This window comes from Gekko japonicus, unplaced genomic scaffold (genome assembly GCF_001447785.1).
Source record: "Gekko japonicus isolate JY-2015 unplaced genomic scaffold, Gekko_japonicus_V1.1 scaffold3025, whole genome shotgun sequence".
Classification (NCBI taxonomy): Eukaryota; Metazoa; Chordata; class Lepidosauria; order Squamata; family Gekkonidae; genus Gekko; species Gekko japonicus.
Window position 1 is genome coordinate 128,399 of NW_015164288.1, and position 21,178 is coordinate 149,576.

At 46.5% G+C, this 21,178-nt stretch overlaps 1 protein-coding gene across 1 annotated transcript; it reads right to left on the reverse strand.

The window, feature by feature from the left end:
- Positions 1 to 879: 879 nt before the first annotated feature.
- Positions 880 to 17,566, reverse strand: PRNP (prion protein). The gene is made up of 2 exons (XM_015408781.1): positions 17,437 to 17,566; positions 880 to 4,038 (listed from the first exon to the last, which is right to left on the reverse strand). Exon 2 carries the CDS (start codon positions 4,026 to 4,028, stop codon positions 3,222 to 3,224), a length of 807 nt encoding a protein of 268 aa, XP_015264267.1. The 5' UTR covers positions 4,029 to 4,038; positions 17,437 to 17,566; the 3' UTR covers positions 880 to 3,221.
- Between the last annotated feature and the right edge of the window lie 3,612 nt (positions 17,567 to 21,178).

Consider the following 21,178-nt stretch of genomic DNA (forward strand, 5'->3'; position numbering starts at 1 on the left):
TTTGCATGTTTTGATTATTTCTTAGGTTTTAAACCTTTTTATGGGAACTACTTATTTCATTTATTTACAGGATTTATATCCTGCCTTCCTGCCCAATCAGCACCGCCAAGGCAGGTAACAAGACAATATAATAAAAATATACCACAATATATACTTTCCAGTTCAGGGGCAAGGTTATTGGGGTGTGTGTGTGTTCTTGATGCCCTGTATGCTGCTATATCGCTTCCAAGGCAAATCCGGAAATGATGTTTGGTAGCTCTAGGAAGACTTTATGGTTACCATAGAGTTTCTGACAATTCCTAGAACTACCCTATGTCACTTCCAGATTTGCCCTGGAAGAAATGTAGCAGTGCACAGGACTCTGACACTTTTAAAATTATTCTCCTAGCACTGCTTGGAGTGGTGTCAGAGTCCTGTGCACTGCTACATTTCTTCCAGGGCAAATCTGGAAGTGACATAGGGTAGTTCTAGGAATTGTCAGAAACTCTATGGTAACCATAAAGTCTTCCTAGAGCTACCAAACAACTGCCAGCAGGAACCCTCCTGCCAGATGGAAAGCCTGGCAGCCATTATGTTAGCTGCTGAAAGGCCGGGTACATCTCATCTCAGGTCAGCATGTACATGGTTTCTAGGTTATCTCCCCTCCAGGCACTGACAACACCAAGATTCATTCAACATCAGCAAGTGTTGCTGCACTGCATGCATCTGACCACAGAGGCAGCTGCAGGCTGGCTTTCCTTTCAGCCACTGGTTTACTGGAGAAAAGGAAAAAACCCGACCCCCAGAGAAAACAAAGGCTGTCTTGGAGTAAACACATGCAAACTGTTTGAAACAATCAGCACATTGTCAATAACAAACTCACAGAGAAACACGTTGGGGCCTTTGCCGTGCTTTATTTCTTTATATCCAATAACAAACACTTATTTTTTTATAAAAGCCTTCTGAAAATCAAATTTAAGCACATGCAAAATTACAAAGTTACAAAATGCTCTCATGACAAAGGACTGACAAATTGCTCAGATTTATTTATTTTTTGCATGTGCTTTCTCCTATTGCTCTGGTAGAGAACCTCTTCCAGCAGCATCAAAGCAGCAATACGCAAAACTGGCTTTGGGCAACCGTCATCCAGCAGTTTTGCCAAAAGATACAGCATATATTAGCTATATTCAGAAGCAGAACTGTACACACTTTACATTGGGACTACCCTTAAAAAACAAAACAAAAACTACCTCTACTTTCATACAGTGTTATCAGCGAGTCAACTGAAATATAAATGAGCAAGAACAGACCCACTAATAAAACAAGAGGCCATAAGCGGTAGAATAGACAGAATTAGTACAATCCAGAATGCAGACTTCCAATTGACTGTCTGTTTTAAGGTTAAATACGGCTAGATTACTGAATTGTATATATCCCGTTGTTTAATGTGCTCCTATGCTCTACTGTACACGTCAAAATAAACAATCAGGTTCAAAGACTCCCCTGAGCAGGAGAACAATTTGTACCGTTGCACTGGTGCCCCATGGTCCTCTTGCACACTAGCCCAGCAGTTTAGCCCAGTCCAAAGCCTTGCACAATTCAGGGGTGAACAGAGAGGGGATGTGGCAGGAAGAGCATGGGGGAGTAGCCAAACCAGGAACAACCATCTCATTTGTTAACAATCACCTACCCCCAACAAGTGTCAAATATTAGCCCTTTCCAGAGACCCATTCATACCTGAAGACCACAATCCAGCTATGCATGTTTACTTAGGAGTGAAGCCCACAGAACTCAGTGGGATTAATTTCTGAGCAAACATGTCCGAGATGTGGTACATGGCAAACTGTTATCCTCAAAGCAGTTAAGCACCTTTGTGAAAACGGCTTACTCTGCAACCAAAGGGAAAGAGATCGCGCCAGATGTAAGAGATTAATGGCCTGCTATTTTAGGTGCTTTCAGGAGTGCATGGCTAGGCTCATTTTGAATTTCCATTTCTGCACCAGCATTGTCTCACTTACAGTCACAAAAATGTTGATTCTCCAATGGATTCAAAGCCTGTCCTGGACTTCTCAGTTTCACAAGATTCTTGGCAAATCACATTTGAGTGCTATCCATTTACACAATAAGCTTACTCTTACAGGCCAACTTTAAAATGACTCTGGTATGTGCGGTTAGCTATAAAAATCTGATCCAGATCTGAGTGAGGTCCATACAATGAATTCCAGTAAATTCAGTTGGGCCCTTTGTTTCAAGCCCTATCATCAATTATTTACAGTGACTTAATAGAAGTGGATTTGGAAGGAGGGCCAAGAAACCCAGTCTTCCACACGGCAGCCATGTTTGCTAAAGCATGAAACCAGGAGCGTAGGGCACATCTTTGTGAAAGGGCCCCCTGGTCCCTGAAACTCCAACCACATTTTGCCGCCTTGCTGTTAACTTAACCTTGGACTGTTTCTGGAATCTGAACAAAAATGGGAGCATCAAAATGCTCTTACAGACGCTCCCATCAAAGCGGTGCACAAAGCAAGAATATGTTCTCCACGAATAAGGTTGCTTTTGTATTTATTCAATAGTCCATTAGGCCCTGAGGCAGTTTTTACAAGCAGCTTATGCCTTGCACTTCTTTTAGTTTACACATTTCACCACAAGATCAAATGTGAAAATTCCACCTTGGACTTTCAATGTGGAGGACGTCTATGCCTTCTGTCAACCCTGCCCCCCCTGTACTATGTGATATCAGAAGTCACCCTCAGGGATGCTACCGATGAATTGGAAAACGCTTTCCTCCTCTAGAAATCAGCCTTTTGCATTAATAAAGTGAAACTGTATTTTGAATGACAAGAAATGCTCAAAAAGCTAGTAAAGTTTCAGTGAGAAGTCCATGTAACCAGGTGACATAAGAAAGAAAGGCTTCTTATGCTCATGTTGTGTTAAATTAAGATGAATTAGCTCTGAAGACAGCTGGATTGTGACCTATTCCCCACCCCTTACAAAATTAACACCTTGGTCGCTTTCCTGTGCAGCTATTTTGTTCCACTAGATACAGAATCAAAGACAGCTCTAGAAGAAGGTTTTGCGCTTGGCAGTGTGTATGTTCATTAACACTTAGCAGATGCAACAGCTCTTACAGACGCTCCCATCAAAGAGGTGCATAAAGCAAGAATATGTTCTCCACGAATAAGGTTGCTTTTGTATAAATCTTACTCCTTCTGGGTGAGATCAGCAACAAGGGGGAGGCCTCCTCAGTGTATCAGATAACAGATGACAAACGTGATGATCAGAAGCATGGACGGGTTAGCGAGAAGGACAGCAACGCTCGACACCAACCGGTATTGCTCTGTGCACATTTCGTGTACCACTCGGGTCACGACCTTCTTTTCCATCTCATCTTGTGTTTGGTTCCCAGAGGTCTCAGTAAACTCTTTCACAGTGATATTGACACAATCTCTCACAAAGACATCCCTTGACATGGACGGTTCATATTTTGGGTGGTAAACCTGATCGGAATAACGGTTTCGGTTTTCATTCCACCATCGTTCCTCATCGTGGTTGTTGAAACGGAAATTCATATTAGACATGGCACTGCCTAAGAGGTAGCCGCCGAGGGCTCCCGCTGCAGCGCCTCCCAGTGCTGCCCCCGCAATGTGTTTCATATTGGATTTGGGTGGCTTAGGCTTCCATGGCTTACTGTTAGGTTGGTTCCAGCCTCCTCCTCCAGGATAGCCAGGGTTTCTGGGATAACCTCCTCCAGGATTGCCAGGGTTTTGTGGGTAGCCAGGGTTTCTGGGATAACCTCCTCCAGGGTTGCCAGGGTTTTGTGGGTAGCCAGGGTTTCTGGGATAACCTCCTCCAGGATAGCCAGGGTTGTGAGGATAACCAGGGTTTTGAGGATAACCAGGGTTGCGTGGGTAACCGGGGTTCTGTGGATAGCTAGGTTGCTGTGGATAACCACCGCCTGGTTTGTTCTTTCCTTTTTTAGAAAGGGAGACATCAGTTTGTAGCAGAATAAGGAAAACCGCTATCCAGCAGGTCACTAGGAACCTTCTCATGATGGTTAATCTGCAAAACAAAACAATGTAGGATTCTGGTGAGGAAAAAAGAACAGCCTAATATTTGTGACACACACAAAGGGCAAAACAGACACTTGTAAGCAGATGGCAACGGGCTTTCCCCCCAAAAAGGTTCTTCTGTACATCAAACCACTATCAGATGTGACAGTCATGCTGCATCTGGAAACAATGGTCAAATGGCATGCACAAAGCAAACACAAATGAAAACAATAAATGAAGTGTTAATCTTTTTAATTTTCAGATTCTTAATCGTCTTTCTCCTCTTTTCTCTGTTCAACCCTCCCTAGCTCCTTTTCTGCCCATGGGGAGGGGAAAGCCACATTTCCCCTTTTTCAGCTGGAAAAAAAGAAAGCTTGAACAAGATATTTCTGAGAAAAAACAAAACCAAACGCAGAGAGAAAGCGTGAACCATCCTTTCCTCCCTGGTCTTGGCGTTAGCTTTTCATTACACAAAAATTAGGAAACGGTCCCTTTAGAGTGCATTCCCTTCTCTGTCTTTCCAAGAACTTTTTTTAGTGTGGGAAAGAAGAATCTAGCTCAGCGAGTCATATGACCTCGTTACGAGAATCATAGAGTTGGAAGGGACCTCCAGGGTCATCTAGTCCAACCCCCTGCACAATGCAGGAAATTCACAAATACCTGCCCCCCACCCCCAGTGACAGCTGTTTCATATCCAGAAGATGACAAAAAGCCTCCAGGATCCCCAGCCAAACAGGCCTGGAGGAAAATTGCTTCCTGAACCCAATGTCGTGATCAGCATTTATCTGGGCATGTAAGAAAGGGCCATGAGAACTAAGCACTGATGCAGCCCTTCCTCTCATGAGCTGCCCAAGTTCACAGAATCAGCATTGCTGTCAGATGGCCCTCTAGCCTCTGTTTGAAAACCTCTACAGAAGGAGAGCCCACCCAGGGAAGCCTGTTCCACTGAGGAACCACTCTAACTGTCAGGAAGTTCTTCCTAATGTTTCGCTGAAAATTCTGTTGACCCGTTGGTTCTGATCCAACCTTCTGGGGTAACAGAAAACAACTCTGCATAATATATGCATATATCTAGCATGGCTCTATGTGGATATAGTTTCTAAGCAGAATTTTGTCATGTTTGAATTTGCTCAGAGCGGTCAGGGACACAGAATTTGGCTGCACAGCTGCTGCTTAAGAAAACTGTTGTGTGTAGAAGCAACTTTCTAACTTGAAAACCAGTGTGATGAAGATCCCCTTGTGGCCAATGCTCCCTCTAAGCGGTGTAGTCTTGTGAGCAAAAATTCTACTTTGTGAGCTACTGGCATGAAAGTTGTGAGCGAGCGATTTGGCTACTTCATAAATCAGTTTGCTCTGGATCCATCCTTCCTGAGCCAAGACAAAAATGTGTGAGCTGGAGGCTAAAAAACTGTGAGCTAGCTCACACTAACTCAGCTTAGAGAGAACACTACTTGTGGTTCATTAAGACAAACTCAGCCCACCACCCGCATGCTGGATAACACCCCAGGCATGCCATGAAACCTGGTTTATTGAGTAGATCCCTTTTGGATGATGGTTTGCACTCAGCTTGGATGGGTGGACATTTGTTCAGGCTTGCATTAAACACATTAGGACCGGATATCCTTCCTGCCTTTCAACTGCAAAAGCTATGCAGTGGCAGATGAATTGTCCGTTATATAATTATAATAATATCCTTAGCAATCTCCATTGCATTTTATCTTACTGTTCCTACAAGGACCTTTAACCATTAAACATTACAACAACCCTGCGAGGTAGATGAGACAGAGAGCGTGCGTTTAACTGTTCCAAGGACACCCAGTAAGATCTGAGTATGGATCTGAATCCGAGTTTCCCCAACCCACCTCACTACACAATGTTATATGAATAACAATGTATAAAAATATAAAACAAATCTATATGCAATATTAGAAAGAACAAACTACTGTGTTAAGGAAAAGAAATGGAGAGGAAAAGTAAAAATAAGGTGCTGTTTCTTGAAAGTGCATCCCTCTTTTATGTTCTTCCAGTAATTTTTCTTAAACATGCAACAAAAGAATCTAGCTCAGTGAGTCATATGACCCGGTTACTAGGAACAGCAAGCCACTGTATGTGAGCTTGTATTTCCTTAGCTTTGCTGTTAGTCAGCACTGGCTCAGGCTATTACTCCCACAGCATACCAATCTGATACCAGCCTCCAGAGAAGGACATGTGCAACTTTTCCAAACCACCCCTTGACTTTGCAAAGCTTTATAGCACAAATGTCTATTATGGACAGAGGCTTCTGGGCAATGAAATAGATGACCATAAAAACAAAAGAGAAACATAAGTGCCCCTGGAAAAGATAACCAAGGTCAAGTTTTGAATCTTTTAAAAAATAAGCATTTCACCTATATGCTGCAGGAAAAATCCTGTAACTGGTAGCCAAAAATCCACATGCTTATTTTAAACTGGTATGAGAAATTCAGTCCCCCTAACCCCAAGCACTGCATCCAAGTTCCTGGGCCTCTCCACTTCTCAAACCTTCCACTCAATAGCACCACCTCCCCTCTGGCCCTTCCAGTGTGAGTTTTTCCATCCCACACCCATTCACTTATTTTATATTAGTCCTGCAGCTTACCAATGTTCTCTCTCTCACCTTTCCGCCTTATGAAGTAGCGTTTGTGAACATTCTATAAATAGCATAGCTGCCAAAGGCTAAACTACTGTCCCACACGCTAATTTTTTACAGATGCTGTAAAATGTCCATACAAAAGTCATTTACCAGTATGAGTAAGAAAAAAGAGGAATGGCGATTTTGCACCTTGAAAAAAGGCATAGTCCTCTGGCTTTCACTGAATTCTGTGGGACAAAGTACGCAATCTACAATCTGGGGCACACTTTATTAATTGGATTCCATTGATATCCTGCTTCTGTTCTATAGCATATGAAGGGTTTCCAGGCGGTGTCCTGTTACAGACTTACTCAGCAGCAAGGCTGCTGCACCATGGGAGCCAGTGTGCTGAAGTGCTTACAATATCGGACTAAATCTGGGGGATCGAGATTCAGATTCCCACTCTGCCATGAAACTTGTTGGGTAACTTTGGTCCAGCCACACTCTCTCAGCCTAATCTAACTCACAGGGTTGTTGTGTGAATAAAGCAGAGAAGGGAGAGAATCTTGGACTAAATCCAAAGTAACATTTCTGTGGGTACAAGGACTTCTTCCCATGAAGCATGATCTTCTGGCTTGCCCCCTCCTGCAGCAACCCAAAGTACCCCCTAAAATCCTGTTCCTGAGGGTTTCAGGTGGCATTTGGGGTTGCTGGGTTGGGGAGGTAACCTGTGCTCCATGGGCAGAAGAGCTCGCATGCACAGAAATGTTACTTTGGATCCAAGTCCACACCCACTGCTCTGAGCTCCTTGGAAGAATGGTGGGATACAAATGCAACAAACAGATAAGAACATAAGAGACGCCAATGTTGGATCAGGCCAAAGGCCCATCCAGTCCAACACTCTGTGTCACACAGTGGCCAGAAATACCAGTGCCATCAGGAGGTCCAGCAGTGGGGCCAGGACATTAGAAACCCTCCCACTGTTGACCCCCCCAAGCACCAAGAAGATCTGGTCATAGCTCAGAGCAAGCTGAGAATGGACAAAAACCTGTGCTCTTGCCCTCTTGATGCTGGTTGGCTCAGCTACTAGTGAAGAGGAACCCATGGGAGGGAAAGGAGGAAGGAAGCTCTGTTCCTCTTGATCCTGCAGCTGCAGGGATAATGTGCCTGCATAACGTGGGGGGTGGGTATAAGGTTTCAAGCACTGCATCCCTGAAAGCTGCTTGGATACTGCAGAGGCTCTGGCTATTCCTGCAAAATATTCAACACATTTTCCCCCAATGCAGTAACTGTTGCCTTCCTGGGAGTGAGGGTATACATATGTTCCTAACCAAACAGAATTATTCAGAAGTCGGAATATTGTCCTGATGTGTAATGGCCCTGCTCAGCAAGCCAGGTGTGGACAAGTATAACCCCCCCCCCCCAGTGGTGGACTCAGTTTTGGGGTAGCCTGGGCAATAGCCAAATCAGACTATGTTTTTCTATTATGCTTAGCTTAAAAGACAACTGTCAAAAAGGGGGAAAAAATGAAGGAATTTAATTCTTAAGCATTTGGGGATTTTCACAAGCAGGGGAAAGAGGCAAAGTTCTTCCCCTGATGTTGCCTCCTAGCCCTGGTATTCAGAGGTGACCATTCAAAAAACACGAACATGAAATTGAGCAAACTTCAGAGGATGGCGGAAGACAGGAAGGCCTGGCGGGATCTGGTCCGTGGGGTCACGAAGAGTCAGACTCGACTGTGCTACTGAACAACAACAACATTCAACAAACAAGCAGCTCCAAAGGCCTAACATATAACAGGCAATATGCACTGGGCAAAACAGACAATACGCAGGAAGAATGCTCATGATCAGGAATAAATAAATGGCTTCAGGCAGATCCCATTAGCTACTCCTGAACTGGGGAGAAAGGGTGTGTGTGTGTGTGTGTGTGTGTGACAGTGGTGTCGTGTGCTGTGTGTTATATTTATTTATTTTAGATACTTGTACACCATTTTCTTCTAAAACAGGGATTCAAAGCAGTTTACAGCGTTGTTCTTCTCCCCTCCATTTTCTCCTCACAACAATGCTGTGAGGTAGATTAGGTTGAGACAGGGCAACTAGCCCAAGGTAGCCCAATGATGTCTCTGTCCCTGGCTGGGCAGTGACTTACAAAACTTCATTTTGTCTCTGACCCTGGCCCAGAAGTGACTTACACAGAGCCATGGTTCCCACTGCATGGGGCGGGGGTGGGGGGGAAGCAGCCACCCAGCGCAGCATGCCTCCTCTAGCCCTCGCCCTGTTCAAATACAATTGCCATATATTAAGCTTCCAAATGGCTTCTGTGTGAGTTCTCAGAACAAACTGTACGGCAGGGCAGGTTCTCTGGAGACATGGCATGCACATTTTCAAGTAAAGTAAATAAAAGGCCCTAGGAAGGAGCCATATTTTATTCAATATTTTTAAAAGCTTCTAAATCTTTGTAATAGTGGAATGCTGTTCATTCTGGCACCTTTTTGCATCTTATTTTCTCAGTAAAGCACGTTATCAGCCTGAGAAAAATAAAAGCCCAGATCCCTCCCCCAGAACCATGCCTCCTGCCGTGGTGGAAAGGTTTGGTTGCAAGGACCAGCCCTACAAAGAAACTGTGGAGAAGCAGCAAATCAGAACAGTGTCGCTGCGTTGAGAACAGTTTGCGCACTGCTTGCTCTCCAGCCAGAGGCTTGAACAGTTATGATACAAAAGGGCGTTGTCTCTTTCATGCACAGTAGAATATGAACAGCACGATGCACTGATTGCCACAGAGAATGGTACATTTGACCTTACCTGAAGGCTCTTTCTCTTCAGTGGGGGAGAAGTCACCCAGTTTCTGTGTAGCCCTATCCAAGAGAGCAGAGGTGTGACCTAACCACTTCCTAGATGACTTCTCCCCACTGAAGGAGAACCAGAAATCTTAGCACAGTTTCTTGACATGGTACTGAGCAGAGCAGCACAGGAAACACCACCCTAATTTGTGAAGGGCTTAAGGACCCAAACACCCTTTGTAAAACAGTGCATTTCTAAATTGCTATTAACACATACCTCTCTAAGTGGATTGCCACATAAAGCCTTGCAAATGGGATTTTCGTTTTCCAAGAGTTGGCCATACACAGTTGTGTAACTGGGCATGGTTCTTCCTGATAAATGACCTCTGCGCATGTAAGCCTACAGAACTCAGGGTCCCGCTGAACATGATGGCTTTATAATGACACATCCAGGGAGGAGAAGTCAATCAATGGTTATTAGCCAGTTGTAGGCAACCCAGGCCCAGCCATCATGCACGTGGGCTTAATTTGGCTGGCGGGCCTTCCTTTGGCCTCAGAATTGGGTACAACCCTAATCTACCTCCTCTCCCCTAGCTCTATGCCCTTCTGAGATGGGAGACGGACCTGGTCTGTCCTCCTTGGCCTCTTCCCTCAAACATTTTGAAGGCCCTGGCCAGATCTGGGGCATGCCCAGTGGACTCCTTCTACCTAGAAACTTTATGGGGGTGGCCCAGTTTGCAAGGGACCAATAGCATCTCCTGAGTAATTTCTGCCTTGTTACTTTCCTTTCCCACCCACAGGGTGGAGCTTCCCAACAGTTGATTGTCAGGCAGCTGTCTGTCAAAGGTCCAGCTGTCATGGGGACACCTGAGTCTCTAAGGGCCAGCCGCCACTGATCAGCTGGCTGGTGTGCAGTTCTTTATAAGGTGCATTAGCCACCCCACTTGGCCTGATGGCTGCTGCATCATGGTGTTCTGTCCCCCCACCCCCCTAATGGCAGCTAAACAGAATCTCCATAGTGAAAAGCAGTGTACCTATGATCAGGGGTCATTTCGTAGAAAGAGAGGTGCAGGAGCTCATTAGCACAACTCATTAGCATAACTTATTTGCATATGCCACACCCCCTGACATCACCGGGAGTGTGTCAGAAGGCAGCACCCACCGCTGAGGCACCACTGGACTGTTTTGGATTCCTAGTTCTGGGGGGGGTGGGTAGGAACGTGTGGAACTGTCCTCGCAGAGGAGGGAGAGCTTGTACCTGAATAAAACTTGGTCTTAAAGGTGCCACTGGACTGTTCTGGACTGGTGGGCTCTGCAGCTTACCTGGCTGCTTCTTGCTCTGACCAAGGGTGTAGACTTTCCAATTTCCCGGGGGGGGCTGGGGCTGGGCCAGAGGCACTTCTTTGCTAGGAGCAAGGGTGGCTCCCGGGGGAGGCTGAGCAGCTTCCTGAAAATTTCGGCGGGGGCTGAAGCCCCGCCGCCCCCACGAAGATTACGCCTATGGCTCTGACTGAGGGCTGCTGGGAGCAGGGGGTGGGGCTTGTTGTATGTGCCCGCCCCCTGGTCTCTTTACTGCCGGAGCTCCGCTCCTGTGCGCTCCTGCAGGAAATGACCCCTGCCTATGATCATCAGGTACCTATGATCATCAACAATAGCAGCAGTCTTTGTCCTCATGTCCTTGCTGTAGACCTTCTGGGAACATCTGACTATGAGAAGCAGCGCTCTGGATGAGAGGGACCACAGCTGGGATCCAGCAGGGATGCTCTTATGTTCTTCAAAACCCCATCCCCGATGCTTAAAGCATCCGGATGAACTTTTTAAACCCTTGTGTTGCTGTTTTCCAAGCAGTCTCTTGGTTCCCTATTGCCCTCCTCTACTGAGGGGTTGGCCACTTTAGAATACCCATGACAGTAGTTAAAAATAGCTGTGATGATACCTTCTATTTTTGGAAAGGCTAAAAGCAGATGATGGGCATACCACACACATATGCAAGCCAGACACTTGAGACCAACAACAACATCCTGAAGTGCAGTCCATCATACAAAAGCATTTTAGTTTAAGATCCAACCCCTTCTGAAAGTTAAGCGGATTCTTATTGTCAATTAAAGAGGAGCTTTCTAACAACTTTAACATTCTAAAGCAATAGAGAAATACCATTATTAATAGTAATAAATATTAACATTAGTGTACCCCAAACATAGAAGCAACTTATAGTGCTTATAAAAGTGATGCTGTATAAGTATTTTATGGAAAGAATTGTTAAAATTAATTTATAATTCTTGGGAAAAAAGATTCATAGTGCAATCCTGTGCAGAACTACTCCAGTTATTTCTATAGGTGTAGTATGGAGTAGGAGCTGCGGTGGCTCAAATGGTTAAGACGCTGAACTGCAGGCTGTGGAGGGTCAGTAGTTCAGCTGTTCGAGACCCGGGTGCCGCATGATGGAGTGAGCTCCCATCTCTAGTTCCAGCTCCTGCCAACCTAGCAGTTCGAAAGCAAGAAATTGCAAGTAGATAAATAGGTACCACTTCAGTGGGAAGGTAACAGCGTTCCGTGCACCTTGGTGTTTAGTCACGCCGGCCACATGACCACGGAAACGTCTTCGGACAGCGCTGGCTCTTCGGCTTTGAAACAGAGATGAGCACCGCAACCCTAGAGTCGGATTCGACTGGCTTTCGAGCAAGGGAACCTTTACCTTTACCTTTAGTATGGAGTAATTCTGCATAGCATTGAACACATGAAGTTGCCATGTACTGCATCAGACCATTGGTCCATCGGGATCAGTACTGTCTACTCAGACTTGTAGTGGCTCTTCAGGCAGAGGTCTCTCAAAATACTTACTGCCTGGTCCTTTTAAACAGGAGATGCTGGGGACTGTTAGAATATAGAAGATATACTGTGTGCATGAAGTAAGAAGGATAAGAAGAATATCCTACAGGGGACATTGGACGGGTTAAGTAGCTAGCATAGTCAGATTAAGGACTTCCTGGTATTTTCAAATGATCCCCTCCTGTTTCCTGATTACTCATTTAGGGTTGCCATTCCCCTGGTGGGGCCAGAGAATCCCCCGATTTTGGGGACCCAATCTACCTTGGCCCAGTTGGTCGGCAGTGGAAGCCCCACCCCCGAGAAGCCCCCTCCCAGTGTCGCCGGTGCGATGACATCACCTGGGAGTGACATCATTGGGTTTCTGACATCGGGGGTGACGCTCTAGGTTTTAGGCAAAACTCTATGGTTTTGAGGCACAAAAAACCATAGAGTTTTGCCCAAACCTACAGTATCACCCCCAACAGTAGAAACGCAATGACATCACTTCTGGGTGATGTCACTGCAGCGTGTGCGTGAACCAGAAGACCTGCAGGAAGGATTGGGAGTCCCTCTGCCAGCAACCAGGTAGGACCTGGCAACCCTAGGCCTGCACCTCACTATCAATAGAGGCATAACATCCACGTCACAAGATGTCATAGGCACAATGCATTGGTCCAGTCGCACCTGGAATACTGTGTGCAGTTCTGGAGGCCTCACTTCAAAAAGGCTGTGGACAGAATGGAGTGGGTGCAGAGGACAGTGATGAGGATGATTAGGGGCCTGGAGACCAAGCCTTACAAGGAAAGGCTGAGTGGTTTGGGAATGTTTAGTCTGAAGAACAGGAGGTTGAAGGGGAACATGATTGCTCTCTTGAAGTATTTGCTCTCTTGAAGTATTTGAAGAGCTGTCACTAAGAGGAGTAAAACAACAACTGGGATCATGGCAAATATCAATACAAGAGACAGTGGTGAAATCTGTGAGCAAATAAATATAATAAATAATGAATTTTAAAATAAACTGTAAATAAATTAAAATACAGCAATTTGTGAGTCTATTATTATCCAATTACATACACATTTATTACACACATGTAATACACAATCCAATCCCTAATATAAACAATATCCAAAGTTGGCATCAATATTGAATGTCTCTCGAAGAAAGAAAATGTAAACAAGAGTTCTTATGCTGGGCTGAAGTAATAAATCTCAGCCCCCTTCAGATGAATCCTCCTGTTGTGGCAATGGCAAGAACCTCTTATAGGATATTGTTCATATTCTGGAGGGGATTGTGTATTATTTACAGTTTATTTTAAAGTTCATTATTAAATTTATTTGTTCACGGTTTTCACCCCTCTCTCTTGTGTTGTCACTTAGGAGGGCAGGGAGCTTTTGGCAGCAGAGGATAAGACCTGCAACAGTGGGTTTAAATTACAGGCAGAAAGTACTGGCTGGATATTAGGAAGATTTTTTATTACAGTAAGAGTAGTTCAGCAGTGGAACTGGCTGCCTAGGGAGGTGGTGAGCTACTTCTCACTGACAGTCTTCAAGCAGCAGCTGGACAAACACTTGTCAGGGATGCTTTAGGCTCTCTCACTAGGCCTACTAGTATCTGGCCTAGGGTGCAGACCTCCCAGGGGTGCAGCAAGGCTTTCTGGGCGCCCACAACGTGCTCCTTCCTTCCCACCAGCTTGCTTAGCCTTCGCCGCAGCAGCACCATCAGGAAGGAGGGAAGGAGGGGAGGGGAGAGGGGGGAGGGAGGGGGAAGGAAGTGAGGAGGGAGAAAGGTGTGCTCCTCTGGGGACTCTGCGCTGCTCTGGCCTCCAGCGGCCCCCCTGCCAAGCTCCGCCCTCCTTCTTGCACGGCTCCGCCCTGCACAGCTCTCCCAGCTAACCGGCATTGCTGCTCCCAGCTGTATGGGGGGCGCGAAAGGGGCCAACGAAGGCGGGTTGCCCCCCTGCTGCTGCTGGCAGCAGCTGACTCAAAGTGGAAACCATCTATCAACCACAAGCCCTATCAAGCACGGGCCTTGCCGATGTTTCTGAAAAATAGGAAGGCATCACATTGGGGCACAGTGCTCAGAAGAGCCACAGGTGGCCCCCAAGCCACTGAATGAGTATCCCTGAATTAGATATAACAGTGAATCTCAAATGTAGTAAGGGATACATAAGCCCATCGGTACTGTGAAAAATCAAGGTTAAAAAGCTGTGCGAAAATAGATTTCAGTGAAATGCTGTCACCTTGGAAGGGCTCTTAGTTTTCAGGGGGGGGCATAATATTTCCATCCTGTATGCAAATAACCCACATGCCATCATTGAAAAAAACACGCAGCCACCTATTGCTCCTTTGGAATCAAGAGAGAAAGGAGCCTGTAGGTCTGTATGGCTTGTACAGTGGGATTCCTCAGCTCCTTTGCTCACCAGCCTCAATCGGGAATGCTGTGGCACATTTTAATCCACGTTTAAAGCATTATTGATCAACTGTACCAACCAATCAATTACAGCTTGTGACCAGACTGGTCAGTTAAGAAAGCAATTATCCATTCCTTGGAGACTCAAGAGATGCACAGAGATCATGCACAGAAACACCTCCAAACACCGTCAAACTGGACAGTTCCGATGGGCCATATAAAGCTACTGTATCCCTGAGTCAGGCTGCTGGTCCTGCTAGCTCAGGACTGTGACCACCAGGGGCCCTCTAGGATGACAAGCAGAAAATGCACACACACCCTTACCAGAGAGAATTCTAGCTCTTTCGTACACAGACCAAATGGATCGATCTGATTAATGCTTTTGACCCTATTTCAAATGCAGTGGATTTGTGATCACCAGACAGGGAGCACTAGAGTGAGAGAGCTCTAGCAGAGTGGAGAGGGAGGGGTTCTCAGGGGAAGCATCATGTGTTAGCAGACTGGGAGGGGGGAGGACTCCATCTCCTACACCAGGTTGCTATGGACGTGTTATATAATACACTCAGCTTCTGGCTGGGAACGATGCGTTTTTCTTTTGAACGGTGCAGCTGCTGCTTGGGCTGGCTGGTCATACCCAGGGCAATGAAAGCTCCTGTGTGTGTATAGAGCTATATGTTTCCTATGCCTATACAGATGCAAATCTCTGTTATGATCCAGAGTGCCCACATGATATGTAACAAAGAATACCGTGGCACCATTAACACAAGCTGGTTTATTGTGATGGGGGCTTTTGAGGGCAGCCAGCCCACCCTGTAGGGTTACGTGATCGTTCCTTCTTCAAGAGATTTCAAGTTGCAACACGGCCGTCCCCAATCCGCGTCCCTTACCCTGCTTTTCTTTGCTGAGGGACAAGATGTACTGAGAACAGGTGGCACCCACAGGGCACTATGGCATCAAAGGCTGTTACGTAATTCTCAAAAGCAGGGCAGGAATGTCTGAATGAAGGCAAGACTGCTTGCCTTAAAAAAACCCAAAACAAAATGGCAGATGTGATCATTTGCATGCTATCCCCAAGGAGGTACTCTGCCATAGATGTAAAAAAGGACCAATTATGTTAACGAGTAGAGAACATTACTACCTGGGTCAACAGGATGAGACATTTAAGTCTCTTTTTAAATTACTGATGCTATTCTTGAGCTTCCTTTTTGTCATAAGCAGTGCCATTACTCTCACGAGAAATGTTATATGGCTACGAAATGTTTCAGTTTCGACATTGCTTTTTTAATATTTTAAGTATTTCAAGTTGCTTTGGGGACTTTTCAACTAAGGGGGCAGGGTAGAAATATTTCAATAATTATGGGAATTCAAGGCAAAATCCTGACCATCTTTTCTTCTATGGGGCAGGAATCAGCTGAACATGCATTTTTGGGGGGAGGGGGAAGACAGTGGCTAAGCTTCTCCACGAGCAGTCCATACACCTGATCTATTAGAAGCCTGATTTGTCCTATTTCCTTTGTATGCCAGATCTTAACATTTTGCAGCATCTAGCTCTACAAAAGGGTGTTCTCAAGATCTGAAGGAGTCAGCAGCAACTCACAAAAGCTCATACCCTGCCACGTGTTCCCTCTAAGAAGAAGAAGAAGAAGAGATTGGATTTATACCCCGCCCTTCACTACCCAAGGGAGTCTCAGAGCGGCTTACAAACTCCTTTCCCTTCCCCTCCCCACAACAGACACCCTGTGAGGTGGGTGGGGCTGAGAGAACTCTGGCACAAACTGCTCTTTTTTCAAGGACAGCTGTGCCACAGTTTGTGACTGACCCAAGGTCACATAAGCAGGTGCAAGTGGAGGCGTGGGGAATCAAACCCCGTTCTCCCAGATTAGAGTCCGCACACTTAACCACTACACCAAACTGGCTCTGGTTCTGCTGCTTCAGACCAACACGGCTACCCCACCGGAATCAATCTGAAGGAAGGTTCAGGATGGTGATGCCCACAGAAATTTATATTCCCTAGAGTCAGAGCACAAACATCATCAACTCTTCAGGTTTAATGACAGGAGCTCACAAAGTAGAATTTTTGCTCACAAGACTCCACGGCTTAGAGGGAACATTGCCTGCCACATATTTTGTTAGTTTTCAATGTGCTATTGGACTCTTGCTCTTTTCTGTTGCTACAGAAAGACAAATTCAGCTACCCGTCTAGACCAAGATCTACGGTTATGCTTTTCCATAGATTCATGGAGCTTGTAGGCCAGGGAGCCTCTCTTAGCAATGGTGTAGAAACTATGAGAATGATCTGTGGAAGGGCCCCAGTTCAAAATTTCCTTCTCCCACAAACTAAAGGCAACATCCTACCTAGAGTTATTCCAATCCAATCCAAGGCACTTTCTTCAGCATCCCCTCTCTCCGCTGATATGAAGGTAATCATATCGACCCACCCGCCCTGCTGAGCAGTTGTTAAGGACTGCAACACGATCTTGTGGGCGAGGGGCTTCGACCGCAGGAAGCACTCCATAAATGCTGAGCGTTATGTTAACAGCGTCCTGGCAACAGAGGGGCAGCCACCCCCAAGCTTTCTGTCCCGGGTGACCCTGATCGGTCATTTCTCTCCTTGTGGAGCATCACTTCTCCCTCCCCAGATCTTCCGTTGCTCCAAAAGCCCGAGTCCAAACGGCCGCCTCAACGAAACCTACGCAGGAAAGCAGCCTCCCTGCCAAATTCTGCGCCATCTCCATCTCAGTCCCCGTGCCCTCTCTTCTCCTCCGCCATTCCCCACCTCCCAAAGCTCCCGCCACCCAGCTCCCTTGCCAGTCCCATACCTGCGTCTTCCCTGCCGCCAGGTCCGGTGGTCGTCGTGGGAACGCGGGGGATGCGGTCGAGGCGTAGATGCAAGCCAGGCGTCTGCCGCGATCCAGGTCTGCCGAGGGGAGGATCGGCCACGGCGAGGGGAAACCGAGCTAAAGGGAAGGAGGAGCTTCGCGCCGCCTCCCGCCTTCGCCCTCCCACATCGGAGCGCTACTCCCGGTTACAGTCAAGGGCCGCCCGCGCTTCGTCACATCACAAGGCATGGGCGGCCGCATAGACATGGTGCTTACTCGGGACTCCTGCAACGTTCCCTCTAAGCTGTGGAGTCTTGTGAGCAAAAATTCTACTTTGTGAGCTACCGGCATTAAAGTTGTGAGCGAGCGATTTGGCTACTGCATCAGTTAGTTTGCTCTGGAGCCCTCCTTCCAGAGCCAAGACAAAAATGTGTGAGCTGGAGGCTAAAAAACTGTGAGCTAGCTCACACTAACTCAGCTTAGAGAGAACACTACTTGTGGCTCATTAAGACAAACTCAGCTGTGGAGTCTTGTGAGCAAAAATTCTACTTTGTGAGCTACTGGCATTAAAGTTGTGAACGAGCGATTTGGCTACTGCATCAGTTAGTTTGCTCTGGAGCCCTCCTTCCTGTGCTAAGACAAAAATGTGTGAGCTGGAGGCTAAAAAACTGTGAGTTGGCTCACACTAACTCAGCTTAGGGGCAGGGTGTGTGCAGTGGGGGCTTGCTGCTCCAGGTGAGCGCGCCTAGGATTGCAGCCCTTGAGTCTTGCTTCCACTAAGGTGCCTTTAAAAAGGCCACAGCTGTTCTGTAGGTCACAGTGGCTCCGTTCACGTTATGAGCGCCGCGGTTGCGAAGAGCTGACCCTTTGCGTAGAAATGGCGCTGGCCATACAAGGCCTCTTGGACAGTGCAGTTATGGTAGGAAATGGGGGAGGGGGCTTAATGGCAACCACAAGCACCCCCTTTTTTGCCCTCCTCCCAGAAACAAACATCTCCCTGTTCAAAATGTAATATGCTTCATGAGTCTGAAAAGAAAAAAAACCCCCACACAACAGTTCTATTTATGCAATGCTATCCGTAGGTCACAGCAGCAACCTAGACGTTTACTGTTGTTGAACCTGAGGGCACTTGGAATTTTGAGAACAGGTTATGGGCACCAAACGAAATGGCTGCCATGTGGTGTGTGTGGCACAAATCACACAATGGCTGTCATGAGCGCTGGCTCCAACTCCTAAAGTTTGCAGCCAGGCTTTTCAAAAGATTAGGGTTCAGCCAAGCATCCATCTTGGGGGCAGCTGTTTGCAAATATGCACGCCCTGCAGATACCTATAGGATCATCTGAAGCACTTCCTGCTCTGAGGAGGCAGAAGAAAGCCAGCTCTTTGCTCTGAGGAAGAAGCAAGGGGAAACACTAAGGATCTCATATGGCCTTATCATGGGGCTGGCATTCTGGCATCCAGGGTCTGGTAAAATATACCCAATCTCCTCTTGGAGATGGTTGGGCCCTGCCATGCCTTAGCATTCTAAAGGCAATGACAACTGAGATATTACAAAACACAGTCGACTGCTGCTCTTAATTCCACTGTTTGACTGCTATTTTGGAACACAAATTCTTTTCCTTTTATACCCATGTATGCCTTTTATAAAGGTAAAGTTCGAAAGCAAGAAATTCCAAGTAGATAAATAGGTACCGCTTCAGTGGGAAGGTAACAGAGTTCCATGCGCCTTGGCGTGCCTTTTGTTTTAGAATTATCGCTTTAAACTGCTGGTCTGACCGATTGGTTCAACTTGATTTTACATGTAACCAATCGGTCAGACCAGCAGTTTAAAGCGATAATTCTAAAACAAAAGGCAAAAAGCTGAAAACACAATATTAGCTCAGATAAAGTAATTACACAGCAGGCAAACCAGAAAAATAGCTGAACAGTTGCAAAAATTGGTTTGTAATGTAGAAGCAATACCTAACGGTGATAAATCAAAAGCAGGAGATTGGAACAAAGCTAGTTAGAAGGCTGAAGATTTTTGTTTTTGCTGAGGATTCAGTTCTTGTACCTGATGAAATTGGCTTCAGTCAGTGAAAGCATGTGTAGATCCAGCCTATGTTAGCATGTGTAGATCCAGCCTATGTTAGCATGTGTAGATCCAGCCTAATTTCCCCGCAAGGGTACGGGTCACTTGTCATGCAGCTGGTACATCATGTGAACTGGACCCATGAAGAAAGGGAACACAGATGAATTAATCCAGAGAGGAAGAATGAGACCTTTGAAGGTAGGACTGTCCCTCCCCCTAATTTTACAGATGGTCCTAGACTTTCAGAACATATTTAGTGCAACTCCCTGGGATTAAAGCAGTAATGGTTCCTGATAAAATGTTTGCTCATATATACATTTGATATGTTCCCTGTCACTTATGAATACACTTATCACATGACTCACTCTATTTACCTGTGAACTTAGCACCTGGATCGCCAGTTGCTGTCTGGTATATTACGTCCAACAAGAGTCCAATGGCACCCTAAAGACTAACAACATTTATTTCAATATATCTGAAGAAGTGAGCTGTGACTCAGGAAAGCTGGTATTGAAATAGATATTGTTAGTCTTCAGGGCACCCCTGGGTTCTTGTATCATTTGAGTAAAGCAGGCTAACATGGCTAAAGGTAAAGGTTTCCCTTGCTCAAAAGCTAGTCGAATCCGACTCTAGGGGGTGGTGCTCATCTCCATTTCCAAGCTGAAGAGCCAGCGCTGTCTGAAGATGTTTCCATGGTCATGTGGCCGGCATGACTAAATGCCGAGGCACACGGAACGCTCTTACCTTCCTACTGAAGTGGTACCTATTTATCTACTTGTAATTTCTTGCTTTCAAACCGCTAGGTTGGCAGGAGCTGGGGTCAGAGACGGGAGCTCACTCCGTCATGCAGCACTCGGGTCTTGAACTGCTGAACTACCGACTTTCTGGTCTGCAGCTCAGTGTCCTAACCTCTGAGCCACTGCAGCCCCTCTAACATGGCTACCCCTTTGTAAATATTAAATCCACACACAAAAGTGCTGACTGACCTGGTCAAGTGCATTTATAAGTCACCGGCCATGTACAAAACAACTTTACAGGTAACCATAGATGCAATTAATCATTCTCATACTTGCTTTGGTGCTAAACTACTGTTTTGTGCTTCACATCATCGGACGGTAAAAAGGGTGAATTTTATTGTCAGACAGCACATGTTTCCATTTGATTATTCCAATTTGCAGAGGTCATTTCGGGGGGGGGTCACGGGGGATCGCAGTTCCCTCTGGTGAGGTACGTGGGGCGGGGCACATGACGAAGCCCCGCCCCCTGCTTCCGGCTGCCCCGCTTCCGGCCCTCATTCAGCCAGGAGGAGGCAGGAGAAGAGGGAGGGTAAGTTGCTTCCTCCCTGCCTCTCCCCACCCCTGCCTGCCTGGGGCCAGGGAGGGCCTTCGCGGGGCTTCCTTGCACTCCCGCCGGCCTTGCAGGTCCACAGCCGGGCCCCTCATGGGCGGCCGGGACCGTTGGGGGCAGGGGTGGTGGTGGCCTTATGACACATTTCCGGTGATGTCGGGGTGTGGCCTTATGACACACTTCCGGTGATGTCAGGGGGTGTGGCATATGCTAATGAGTTATGCTAATGAGTTCCCCTAGCTCTTTTTCTACGAAACGACCCCTGCCAATTTGTATTAGTTATTGTAAATATAGAAGCAGGCAGTGGTAGCAATTAATATATCT

Bases quoted from the DNA above. Each gene is read 5' to 3' on its own strand.
- PRNP (XM_015408781.1), bottom strand. From the start codon at position 4,028: ATGAGAAGGTTCCTAGTGACCTGCTGGATAGCGGTTTTCCTTATTCTG.